Source organism: Pelobates fuscus, chromosome 7, assembly GCF_036172605.1.
Source record: "Pelobates fuscus isolate aPelFus1 chromosome 7, aPelFus1.pri, whole genome shotgun sequence".
NCBI lineage: Eukaryota > Metazoa > Chordata > Amphibia > Anura > Pelobatidae > Pelobates > Pelobates fuscus.
Window position 1 is genome coordinate 112,862,202 of NC_086323.1, and position 13,336 is coordinate 112,875,537.

General features: G+C 42.4%; 1 protein-coding gene across 1 annotated transcript; it reads left to right on the forward strand.

Moving 5' to 3' along the window:
- Nucleotides 1-28: 28 nt before the first annotated feature.
- POLR2F (RNA polymerase II, I and III subunit F) lies at nt 29-9,519 on the forward strand. Its single transcript, XM_063427433.1, has 5 exons — nt 29-143; nt 2,535-2,604; nt 4,397-4,527; nt 7,694-7,765; nt 8,539-9,519. The coding sequence occupies exons 1-5, from the start codon at nt 124-126 to the stop codon at nt 8,627-8,629; spliced, it is 384 nt and encodes a 127-aa protein (XP_063283503.1). The 5' UTR covers nt 29-123; the 3' UTR covers nt 8,630-9,519.
- Nucleotides 9,520-13,336: the final 3,817 nt, after the last annotated feature.

The window sequence follows — 13,336 nt, forward strand, 5'->3', positions numbered from 1 at the left end:
GGGGCGGTGCTCCACAGTGTGTTTCCGGTTCCGGTTCCCTGTTTCTGGTCGCAAAACGTGCGCGAGCAGCATTGGAAGTGAGAAGCTGAGCTGAGAGCGAGCGAGGCGGCCATTACCGGCACCATGTCCGACAACGAGGACAAGTGAGCGGCTTTAATACATTATAACGGGGGCGGTGTTATTAACATCCCTGGCGGACCATAGCCTGAATATACAGGGGCTGATAGCTGTGCTGTGTGTATGGAGGAGGGGGGTTATTATGGGATGTTCACTAGGTACAGCTAATGTGCTATACATGTAATCAGGATCTATGTGTCCTCTCCCTACCTGGCTTCATTAACTGGGGCTACCAATAAATGGGGGGCATGGTATAGTCACCAAATAGGGAAATGGGGAGTGATATGGATTATGTGTCCTCTCCCTACCATGCTTCATTAACTGGGGCTACCAATAAATGGGGGGCACGGTATAGTCACCAAATAGGGAAATGGGGAGTAATATGGATTATGTGTCCTCTCCCTACCTGGCTTCACTAACTGAGGCTACCAATAAATGGGGGGCACGGTATAGTCACCAACTAGGGAAATGGGGAGTGATATGGATTAGGTGTCCTCTCCCTACCTGGCTTTATTAACTGAGGCTACCAATAAATGGGGGGCATGGTATAGTCACCAAATAGGGAAATGGGGAGTGATATGGATTGTGTCCTCTCCCTACCCTGCTTCATTAACTGGGGCTACCAATAAATGGGGGGCATGGTATAGTCACCAAATAGGGAAATGGGGAGTGATATGGATTGTGTCCTCTCCCTACCCTGCTTCATTAACTGGGGCTACCAATAAATGGGGGGCATGGTATAGTCACCAAATAGGGAAATGGGGAGTGATATGGATTAGGTGTCCTCTCCCTACCTGGCTTTATTAACTGAGGCTACCAATAAATGGGGGGCATGGTATAGTCACCAAATAGGGAAATGGGGAGTGATATGGATTATGTGTCCTCTCCCTACCTGGCTTTATTAACTGAGGCTACCAATAAATGGGGGGGCATGGTATAGTCACCAAATAGGGAAATGGGGAGTGATATGGATTGTGTCCTCTCCCTACCTGGCTTCATTAACTGGGGCTACCAATAAATGGGGGGGCACGGTATAGTCACCAAATAGGGAAATGGAGAGTGATATGGATTATGTGTCCTCTCCTTACCTGGCTTCATTAACTGGGGCTACCAATAAATGGGGGGCACGGTATAGTCACCAAATAGGGAAATGTGGAGTGATATTGATTATGTGTCCTCTCCCTACCTGGCTTCATTAACTGGGGCTACCAATACATGGGGGGCACGGTATAGTCACCAAATAGGGAAATGGGGAGTGATATGGATTATGTGTCCTCTCCCTACCCTGCTTCATTAACTGAGGCTACCAATAAATGGGGGGCATGGTATAGTCACCAAGTAGGGAAATGGGGAGTGATATGGATTGTGTCCTCTCCCTACCTGGCTTCATTAACTGGGGCTACCAATAAATGGGGGGCACGGTATAGTCACCAAATAGGGAAATGGGGAGTGATATGGATTATGTGTCCTCTCCCTACCCTGCTTCATTAACTGGGGCAACCAATAAATTTGGGGCACGGTATAGTCACCAAATAGGGAAATGAGGAGTGATATGGATTATGTGGTTAATTCAAAGTGAATTTAACATTTTAGGTCAAAATAGCTGAATATTGGGAGAAGGAAAAGAAAACAAACAAGGCTGCTATGATTGCAGTTCAGCTATTTCAACCTAAAATGTGAAATTTGCACTTTATTGAATAAATCTGCATGTTTCTCGTTTAGATGAAATGCCTATATCCAGGGAAAAGGGTGAATGCGAACATGGTGAGAAATAATATGGATGGAAAGATGTAACGTGAAAGGGACATTCAAAGCACCGTATCTGATGTAGTTGTTATGGTGCCAGTAGTGCCCTGGCACCCCACCCCCTTTCCCGCGATTGTAAGTAGTCAAACTACTAAAGGTTTGGCAACTTACTTGGTTTGCACCAGTTCTCTATTATTATATGAAATCCAGGCTTGCTCTCCTCGCCCATGCATTTATAGGATACCACCCCTAGCCGTTTGGTGAAATGAGCCTGATATATATATATATTTATTTCTATTTCAGGTCTGTTTCTTTGCAATACTTTTTAGACCTCACATATACCAGAGTCCTTTATCTTAAAGTACACACAAATCAAAACAGACAGCATCCACATCCTTCTAACATCGTAACCACTACAATGTGTTTATATTATTATGGTGCTTGGTGTCCCTTTTAATATTGTCATTCAAGCAATGAATGGATTATCGTCCTAAAAACCTTTTGTGTATGTACTTATTTCCTGGAGTTAGATTTCTCTATTCAGATTATGTAGAGAACTTTCACTAGATGTCTAATTGTAAACCGTTCTCAATGCATATGCTCAGTAATTTTATTTTTACTTAATTTAGCAATATCTCTAATGTTTAATAAAAAAAAATTCTTTCCTACAGCTTTGATGGAGAGGATTTTGATGATGCAGAAGAGGATGAAGGACTTGATGATTTGGACAATGCAGAGGAGGTAAGAATATTAAAGTAACAATGCACATATCTGTGTTACTACATTCTTAAAGGGATATGCATCACAAGCAGGGGGACAAGGACAATGACTGCTCCATAAAACTGCTTGTATTGCAAGATTCAAGCCAGCTTACTCCAAGGCATTCCTCATATTGGGCATCACGCTGGAGCCAACTAGCACCTTACCCTTTTCTTCTCAGTTAGGACCACGAGCCGATAACGAATATGACCTTTAGCAAAACAAATGCTCCCATCTGAGAACCTTGGTTTTTAGAATGCTGCTGGATTTAACCTAAAGCACCACCTTCAATCCAATGTTATCAATGCTACAAGTCAATTTGTTCTTATCTTAGCCTTCCTGTTCGTATTTGTTGTGCAGACTGTACTACTATTGCTGCATGTATTGTTTATTTAGCTTGTGTAATGTTATTAAAAATGATCTTTATAAATGCTACAAAACTTCTTAAAAATAAATAAAACCAAAAGTAACTAAGAAAAACTTTGATAAGTATATATTATAAACTTACTGCAAACTCTGTCAGATTGCATAGTTTGGCAGGGCTCTTAGCTAGGGGAGCTTCTTCAGCCCCCCCATACCAGCCTATCTCCGTTTCAGACCAGTCCACTAATGGCAAAAACAGGGCATGATTGATGATCAGACTCACTCTCTCCTTTCCCTGTCCGCGTGTTGCAAGCTGAAGAGATCTTCCAACTGCACATGTGGAAATCTTTTGCATGTCCAATGCACTTTTCCATCATTCTTGAAGATTAGACACTAGTTAGATCAGTGCCCCTCCTTGAGTGGTTGTGGAAAGCATAAGAAAGAAGTACATAATTATGTAAAAGGGGGAAAAAAACGGTGTGTAGAGAGAGGCTAAAGCTTCTGCATTAGACGGTTGTCTCAAAAGTAATGCATATCCCTTTCATTGCACCTAAATTCTTGTTCTGCGTATAGACTAAAATGTGTCAGAAAATTTATTTGCATATGTTTACATATTTTGGCCAGTGATAACCATGCTGACAAGGTTTTTGCACCTTCAGCATGTGTAACATATCAGGCAGGTGAATGAAACGTGCATAACATATAATTTAAATAAATTAAAGTTGAGCTCATCACAGTGCTTTCCTTAAAGGACCACTATAGTGCCATGAAAACAAACTTTTTTTTTTTTCCCTGGCACTATGTAGTCCTTAGGTCCTCCCGACCCTCATGGCCCCCCTACCGCAGGGCTGAAGGGGTTAAAACCCCTTCAGCCACTTACCTTTATCCAGCGCCGGGCTCCCTCGGCGCTGGTGACCTCTCCTCCCCCTCCGACGCTGGCTCCAAAGTGGAGCCGAATGCGCATGTGCGGCCAGAGCTGTGTGCGCATTAAAAATGCCCCTAGGAAAGCATTACTCGGTGCTTTCTTATGGACGTAAGCGTCTTCTCGCTGTGATTTTTCACAGTGAGAATTGCGGAAGCGGCCTCTAGTGGCTGTCAGTGAGACAGCCATTTGAGGCTGGATTAACCCTGCAGTGTAAACATAGCAGTTTCTCTGAAACTATGTTTTCAGCTGCAGGGTGAAAACTAGAGGGACCTGGCACCCAGACCACTTCATTAAGCTGAAGTGGTCTGGGTGCCTATAGTGGTCCTTTTAACTATCAAAATAAAAGAGATTTCGAATTGAATCATGTCTGTTTTAATTATAATGAAAAATACTTATCCTCTTCAATAATTTTATACCTTACGCCAAACATAATTCTTGTCTGTTGTGTTTTACATCTTTTAATATGTTTGTGATTTCTCAATTCAGGAAGACCGGGAGAATGTTGCCATTCTACCTGCTGGAGAAGGCCAGCAAGCCAACCAGAAACGCATCACTACTAACTATATGACAAAATATGAGAGGGCACGTGTGCTGGGAACAAGAGCTCTGCAGATAGCGTAAGTGTGTAGTAGCAGAGTCAAATTCCAGACCTAATGCTGTAAGCAGACTGTGTTTTTTTTTTTTTTTTTTTTTTTAATTCTTTATTTTTATTTGTGCATATGAAAACAGATTACATGTATTCTTGCAGTGCCACAACAGCGACTGCAGGCGGTTTTTGAACATCAAGTTGTCATGGCATGCAGTGAAAAGCAGCACATTTTTGTTATTGTTATTTTTCATGCAAAAGTATCACGTTAAATAAGACAAGTATATTAGTGCGTAGATTACAGTGCTAGACAAAGATTTACAGACACTTTAATGCCTTGCCCAGACATCATTAACATGAACTATTACTAAGTATGCGTCTGAACTAAAAGCTGGTTCATCAATCTAGTAAACAATATAACCTTGTAAGATTAGCCATGCAGGTTGAGCATTGTGAAGCTTGAGACATACGTAGAGTCCACATAATGTATGCCCCGGCGCGCCCTGTGTGTAGTAGAGCCAGTCGGTCCCTGTGGGGTCGGCTGATGCCTGTGCCAGAGGCAGCAGGTGTTGATGCACCAGGTTTTTCGGTGGTCTGGATCAGCTGCCCGCACTGTGACTCCTGGTGGTTGAAGCCAAGGCTGTATACGGTTGGATAAGGAGCTGAGATTTGGTTAGGTGCTAGTCCCCAGGTGAGTTTTCGCCATTGTTTGTGGCTGTCTCCGTTGAGCCCAGGTTGCGACCAGGAAGGGACCAGGGCTGAATGCTGCCGGGTCACATGGTTGCCATTACGGACTGTGTGCCGTCGTTGGATGCCTGAAGGAGTGGATAAGGTCTCTTGCCGCTGCTTGCTTTGGGGCTTTTCTCTTCCACTTCATCTCCCCCTGGGCTGCCACTGATGTGTGAGGCCACGTTGCGTCCTGCCGCCATCTTAAGTAGCAGAATGTTGTTGCTTTCACCCGCCTTATGGCCGTCCAACAGGGTCCATGCTTGCATGCCCATGTGTGTGAGCGTGCCGTGGGGGACCGCGATGACCCCCGCTAGTCCAAGGGGGGGGGGGGGAGGTTCTGCATCTGCAGGACTTCGGGGCTGGAGGACCGGCCGCGTCCCCAGCCCCGCATCAACTGCTAGGCCGCAGGTCGGACCTGCCTCGGCTGGTGCCTCCAAAGTGCTGTTATTGCCCCAGTCTTGTTCCCACCCGGGGCTCCATAGGGTGAGTAGATGTGGAGCCTGTTTAGCCTGGCTGGATGGCTACATGGAAGGCTTAAAGTCCGCCATTTAGTGGGAGCCCCGGGTGTTTGCATCCTCTCCGCATGGCGGTCAAGCTCCGCCCCGCAGACTGTTCTTTTAACTAGAAACTCAGAAGGTTCACGGAAGAGATCTGTTGGCATCGGTTTGGGTGTACAGGCTTATAATAATTTACAGCTATATTCTTAAGCAGAGGTTATATAATAACGTGGAACTATCATCTGTGAGATTTTCACAAACCAAATAAAATTAGCTTTGCATTGTGCTATTATTTCTTTATTGCAAGACTGTACAATTTAAACTACATCAGTCTTATGATGTATTATATTTAGAGTTGTTTTATTTTTTTTCATGTCTAGCATAGTGGAAGGTGTGTGTTTATTTGGATGTCTGTCTACAAAACATATTAATGGCAATCATCAGAAGTGATTTGTATGTTGAAGGGTATCTTATTTATGCTTAAGAGGCACCCTCTGTTTACTGGACTTTCTGAAAACGGATTTATCCACAACCAGCACGAGAGAATTTCTCTTTAAACCGTAGATTTCTTAAATCTTGTAGAAATCATAATTTTATTGACGGTGATGTTCACTATTGCTGTAGGATGCCATGGCACTTTAAAGAAAATCATTGCGTCTGACTTTTGTGTGTCTGGGAATCCACCACAAGATGTCACAAGAACACAAGGCACGCATGTCTTTCTCGCTGTCAGCTGAAATCTGTTTTGATTAGCAGTGCATAAGTAAGACAGAGAGACATTATTTATCCAGGCTCACAAAGGACAAAGAAGCTTAATATCTACTTCCTGGTAGCTCAGTGACATTAGTGAAAGGTATCCTGCTCAGGATCACCAAAGACATGCACTGCATTTCCATAGCAGATTGAGTTATTGCTGAGTTGAAGTGACACTTTACATTTTGCGTGGAACTACAATTCTCACAATGTCTGGCACACCGGGCCAGGAGTTGTAGTTCTTTTTTGAAGGCAGACAGTCTAGTTTCAATTAAACCTTGTTAAGTTTGCACCTTATGTGCGCCTCTATAGTTAATTATTTTTTTTTATTTTATTCTTTTTTTGTGCAATGACAGAAATTGCGATATATCTGCAGTATGGAGGTTTGTGCAAAAGCCATAACATGTTTTATACAACATTATCCAGTGAAACAGAAAGGAAAAGTTATTTAGTCAAGGCGTGTTTTGTTATACAATGGTAATTGACTTGGTCACAATTCGTCAAGGTTTTTGCATTTTCATAAAGACAGAAAATCGGTAAACAAATAACTTTAAAAATTAGAATAGCCTAACAGAGCAGTGTTACTGATATAGTTTTGAATGGTGTGAATTGGCAGCCTCATCGTTGACCCTGCTTTGCTGCCACTCCTGCTACAGGGGAAGGAGAGCTGCATTGCCCACCTATTGGCCATGGAAACCACCCCACATGCACCCCCAAGGGAACCCGAAAAGCGTTGCGGCGAGCTTCCTCTAAGCCTCTTTTACATTTTCAGGCGATCAAGTTGTAACAGAGGTCAGTATGATCTCTAGTTACTTTTATTAGAGAACATCTAAATGTCAGTTATGGAATTTCTCATTATTCAATCTTGGTTCGTGTTCTTAGGTATAGGTGAACCTATAGAGCTACCGGTTTGCGTTCTTACTCCGTAAGCAGCTGCTTCTCAGATAATGTCATTTAACACTTTGAAAGCCAGATACAACAAACTGCAAAGCAATTCTCTTGGCTTGTCTCTGGCTCTTAAAGGGTTAAATGCGCAGCGAAAAGTTTGCACTCTGTAAAACAGTAGAAAAATTTTCAGGCAGTGGCATGAGGACATTTATTGCTTCTAGATTTTAATGGGATTCTGCCTATGTTGCCTTTTACATTTAACAATTTAATACATGTTTTATAAACATTCCGCTAGTATTCACAACTTTTCCATATCTTCTGTTTTAACAGGATGTGCGCCCCAGTCATGGTTGAGCTGGAAGGAGAAACAGACCCCCTGCTTATTGCTATGAAGGAGCTCAAGTAAGATATATTTTTTCAGTAATTGAATTCCTATGTATTCTAAATTACAGGCAGCTTTTTATCCCTACAAATTTAGCTGCACAGGTTAGGAACACCGCCCACTCCACCACTTGAAGTTATTAAAAGAGGATAATTCTAAGAGTCCCTAGTTTTCTGCCGGTCTCTAAAGAGAGAGGTTGTTCAGATAGCATTTCTCCGTTTTTGATTTTAGTTCCATACCTGCAATAGGTGAGATTGCAGTTGGGCAGTATAGGGGGCTTGCAGGCCAGGTCTAGAAGCGTGCTGGGGAGCTGCTTTACCTGGAACGTGTGTCTGCATGTACCCTCTCCCAGGGCAGATCCGCTGGAACACACCTTGAGTGCCTATGCGTTACAGCAACATATAGTTTGCTGCTGCTTTTCTCCTCCTTCCTCCCACGTGGACGGAATTGAAGGGGCATCTGGTCACAATACTGAAAGGTCTGTATAGGTCGTGAATTTTCCAATAGTGCCATAACTTTTCGCCCCGGGGTACTTTAATTTTTTTTTTATATTCTAAAATGTCCTGTATAACCACATGGAAATTGAAGTGTTAATTGAATACTTACTTTGTTTTTGAATAAGCAATCAAACTACTTTAATTGCTTAATAAAGTTGGTGGGAAGCAGGGTTCTGTCACCAGCCCTGTCAGGGCAAAATAACGGAAGTTTCCTAATCATGTAATATTCTTCTACAATGTCTATTCCTTTCAATTAATGTCTACATATATTGAAAGATCATTTTCTCTTCCCACAGAGCCAGAAAGATACCTATAATCATCAGACGCTACCTACCTGATGGCAGTTACGAAGATTGGGGAGTGGACGAACTCATCATAACAGACTAGGACCTCACAAGATACTGTGGACTTTTCCAGCCTCACAGGAACTTTAAATATTTTATCAATCTCCACAACATTTCTTCTTTTGCTGTTGTACATAGTTTGTTTTTTAAATAAATTCTATATTTGGTAAATTCTAAAAGCTATGTGGAATAATTCTAGTTAAAATGACCCGAGGTGGTTTACCAAATGTTGATCATTGGAAAATAAAGATTGCAAACGACATAAGGGACAGGAAGTCTGTGTTGCAATCAAACGCCACAAACTTAATTTAATAATTGTATATCTCATTCTACCTGAGAAATATGTCATGTTGTGAATCGTAAGGCATAAAGTTTGTCAACTCTTTGTTTTCAGAATATCCCTTGATAACATGAACACCAAAATTGGTGTCTTCTAGAAAAAGTAATTACTCCAATCCTCTTTTGAGCAAAGACTATTCAAGCACATAAAGAGAATTCATGCACCTGTTTTCTTCGATGCGCTCTCTTCCTAAACCCCCACATCCATTCCTTACCTGTTTTCGGTAGAACAGTAAGCCTATTGTGTGTCTCTCCCACTGCATCTGTTGTCATGGAAACGCACATGGTTGGGACAAATTTCTCAGGAGTATCAGAAGGCAGGATGAATCCCACTCTTTGTTTTCCAAAAATTATGGTCCGTTGCTGCTGCGTTCCTTGTCACACCTGGGGGACTGCATAGTCATGATCACAGTGCTACTGTTTGGACAGTAAATGTTTTCATAGACTTGTATCTGAAATTAATATTGATTTGATGTTTTCAGTACTGTTTTGTTTCAGATACTTCTTCCCAATTACAAAGATACACATCTCGTATGTTAACATTTTTTTTTAATGGTAGAAGTAAAACTTGTTAATGGGTCATAATTAATCATATGATGCATGTTGTGAATTTTCTTTTTATCATGTGTGATAAAAGTTGCTTTAAGTAAAATTTGCAGCACTTGATCCTTTGGATTATACAGCCTATCCAGCTTTTCAGAGTGTACCTGTCATATTACACACCTCTTTAGATCAGTTTAAAGGTATACTCTTAAGTGTTGTCTCAACTTAACTGGGATGTTGCTGGTGCATGGAGTACCCTGCAGCCACTCTGGGCTCTGAGAGTAATAGAGAGATTTGTAAAAATAAATCACTGCACATTCAAGTCAGGTAGCATGGACTGCCTATATATCAAACCAAACTTGTTTTTTTTTTATAAATCATATTTGATGCATTACATATGTGATAAACTGTATGGCAAGATACACAAAATAAAAAGCAAACTCTCTGGGATCAAAACAAAAATCACATGTAAAGACTCAATAGATGAGGAATAAAAACATTGTCATAGTGAAGGAAAAAAACAACCAGTCATATTAAAGTGCTCAGGGGAACATCATGACAACTCTGACCCGTTGGTACACCATTGGGCAGTTCTTTTTAACTGGTCTAATAAAACTTGTTTTTGCTGCTCATTAAAAAAAGCTTCAAGGTGTTTGTGTGGAGCTCCGTGACAAAGAAACTAAAGAACATCAGACACCCGAAATTCAACAACTTCCACAAGCCTTATACCCCAACACCCTCTCACAGCCGACATCATGGGGCGGAAAAACAGAAAATTCCACATTCCGGAGGAACCAAAAATGCCTGATATCAGGCTGTCTTTCGACAGGCCTACCCCACAAGTTGCACCAAAGATGGCGCCGGCGGAGCTGAGTGAGGAGACTGCCTCCAAGGCATCCCGAGACGAAGAGGCTCCCACCTCCCCGCCAAAGCCAGGTCCCTATAACGAGTCTGAATCAGACGAAGACTCGTCGCCGGCAACAAAACGGGATATCAAAGATCTCTTGCTGGAAATGAGACAGGTATGGAAGGCAGACCTGCACGCTACTCAAGCAGAGCTGGGGTCCCTGTCCCAGAGGGTCACCGAGGTGGAGTCCAGAGACCAGTAGCTGTGGACCACCCAAGATGAGACCCGGGACCTCGCTGTCAGGTATTCATCCGCTTATAGAAATGTGGTTAATGACATTTACTGTCCACACAGGAAACGTTGTGCCGAGCAGCAACCTAATCCACAGAAGGGTTAATGCTGAGCAGCAATTATGCAAATTAAACCTGTAACTGACTTTGGGGTCAAAGGCCGGTTACAGCCTATCAGAACTAAAGGAGGGGTATTTAGGCCCAGTTCTCATTCTGCTCAGTGCCCTGTCGTGGTTTCCCTTGTGGTTGTCCGAGAGCGCGTTCCTGTTATTAGTTTTCTACCTGTTTTTTGACTTTGGCTTTGTTTATTTGACTTCTCTATATTCTGGTATCCTGATCCCTGGCTTTCCTCATCGCTGCGTCCCTTTCTGTGTTCCCTGACCTCGGCTAGTATTTTTGACTATTCTATGTGCGTTAAATCCGGCCATTCTAAGGACCGGTAATACGTTACTTATTTGTAATCCGTGCTATACAGTTCTACGTGCTGGATCAAACAGTAATCCTGACACTCGCGCAACAAGTCCAGAGACTAAACAGGACTGTGACAGCGCTGGAATCCCGGCACAGGAGGAAGAATATCCACCTTAGAGGAGTGCCGGAACGAATTGCAGGAGATGCCCTATTACCCTTCCTCCAGAGACTGCTGATCTCCATGGGTGCAAAGAAAGTTGCAGACACCGGTATTATCACTTAGGCGTTCCGGATCCGTAAAGCAGCAGCGGCACCCGCGGATGCACCAAGAGACATTATAGCAGTGACTAAGGACATTGCAGCTCGAGCTGCCATAATGTCCCGCTCGAGAGAGCTAGGAGACATCCACTTTGAGGAGTGCACCATTGCCATTTACGGAGACCTCCCTTTTAGTGTGCTGATGGCGAGGAGGCAGCTAGCACCTGCTGCACGATGGCTGCGAGACGCCGCAATTAAATACAGATGGGGAATAGAGGGCTCCCTAGTAGTTCAGAGAGGGGGTGACACACTCACCTTAGCCCCCTCTGGAGACCAGACGACATTCCTCCAGCAGCTACCCCCTATAGTACTACGGCACCAGCAGCAACACTTCCTGGATAGCCCAGGGAGCCCACACTAGAGAAACCACCGGAGAGTTTCATACTCACCCAATGACCCACAGACCACACAAGTTAGTGAAGAACCCTGTATAAAAACCCCTCCCTGGGGCACTGCACCCTTTCTATAGAGTCTAATATGCTTTAAGTTCCACAGTTCCCAAATTAATGACGGTCTATACCTATACATGTACCCAACTAGCAAAGGGCTATATAAACAATCAGAAACAGAAATAGCCCATGACACAAATATCTAATGCACCACTAGGCCCATACTTACCGTTTAGGAGACATAATGTATGTATTGCCTCATTTAACCCATGTAATCACTGTTTTACTCTTTTACCTATCTCATACTGCGAACAGTTGTAACTTGCATGTGCAAACTACAATAAAATACAAATAAAAAAAATAAATAAAAAAGCTTCAAATATGTTTTTACTATTTTGGACCTGAATAGTTTAGCTCTGTTTTCTTTGTACTGTGTACCCCGCCAAAAAAATGCAATCTCTAATTTGAGCTATCAGTATTGATGACAAATGTTTAGATTTTATGAAAAAGCTATGCAATTCAATGTCCTTAATTCCTAACTGTCAATTGGTCCTCCTGCTCTGTCACAGCAACTACAGTGCATACTTTATAGTTGCTGTGATTACTTTTGAAAGACTATCTCGCACATGCTTGATACTAGGAATAATTGGGCATATGTAGCTCTGTTCCAATGCCCATGCAATGAAGTTAGTGTGTGGGCATCATGGGAGAGAGGATTGCCTTGCTTAGGGAATGTCCTGGTGCAGGCAGTTGTGGAGAGAAGGGGAGTACGAACATCAGCTCTTCTAATTAAAATCAACTTATAACATGTTTTATTGCTGTAGGAGCTCTCAGAACTGGTTCAGTTTAAGCTCTCTTTAAGTGTATTGAAAGAACACTGTAAAACCACAACCATTGCAGCTCATTGTTTTGATTATAGTTCTTGAATGATAACCATGGTGTTCTGTTACACTGGTTTCAAGTGTTGTGCCAAAAACTGAAGCTTGTCTAGAAATCAAGTCATGTAATGCAGAATATTCACTTTCAAGTCATCCATTATGTTGGATAGTAAAGGGATTTTGACTGCAATCACTATTGTAAAATGGACAGCTAACACACCTATGTTTTCTAAGGGGCTGCCTGGAAGGTTGTATTTTTCATCAAACTGGCAAATTTGGGTATAGCGCCCTCATTGCACCAAAACTACCACAAGCTTCTTGGCATCCTAGCTTAAGATGAATAAGTACAGACAAAGAACCGGTAACCTGGCAAAATTCTACAGAGTATAATTCCCTGTAATTGTACACCCGCAGGTATCTTTGCTTTTAGATTTCTGGATTGTAAAAAACCTCCTTAAGTGTCTCCATTATGCAGAGCATGTCTTTTCGAGTTCGTTTTGGGAGCTTAGAAACATCTACAGTTTATTTCAGCTGTTTATTGAATAAGGTGAATAAAAAGGGGATTTAGGGCCCTGTACAATCCTGGTTTCTACAGTTTTTACAGATGTTATTTGTTTTAGGAGTTGCTCTTTCTCCAAAGAGTTAATAGCTCAGAATCATCTGACAACATTATGGGAAATAAAGACACAATTAGCTCATTGTTCTACATGTCATATGACCGATACATAGAGCCAT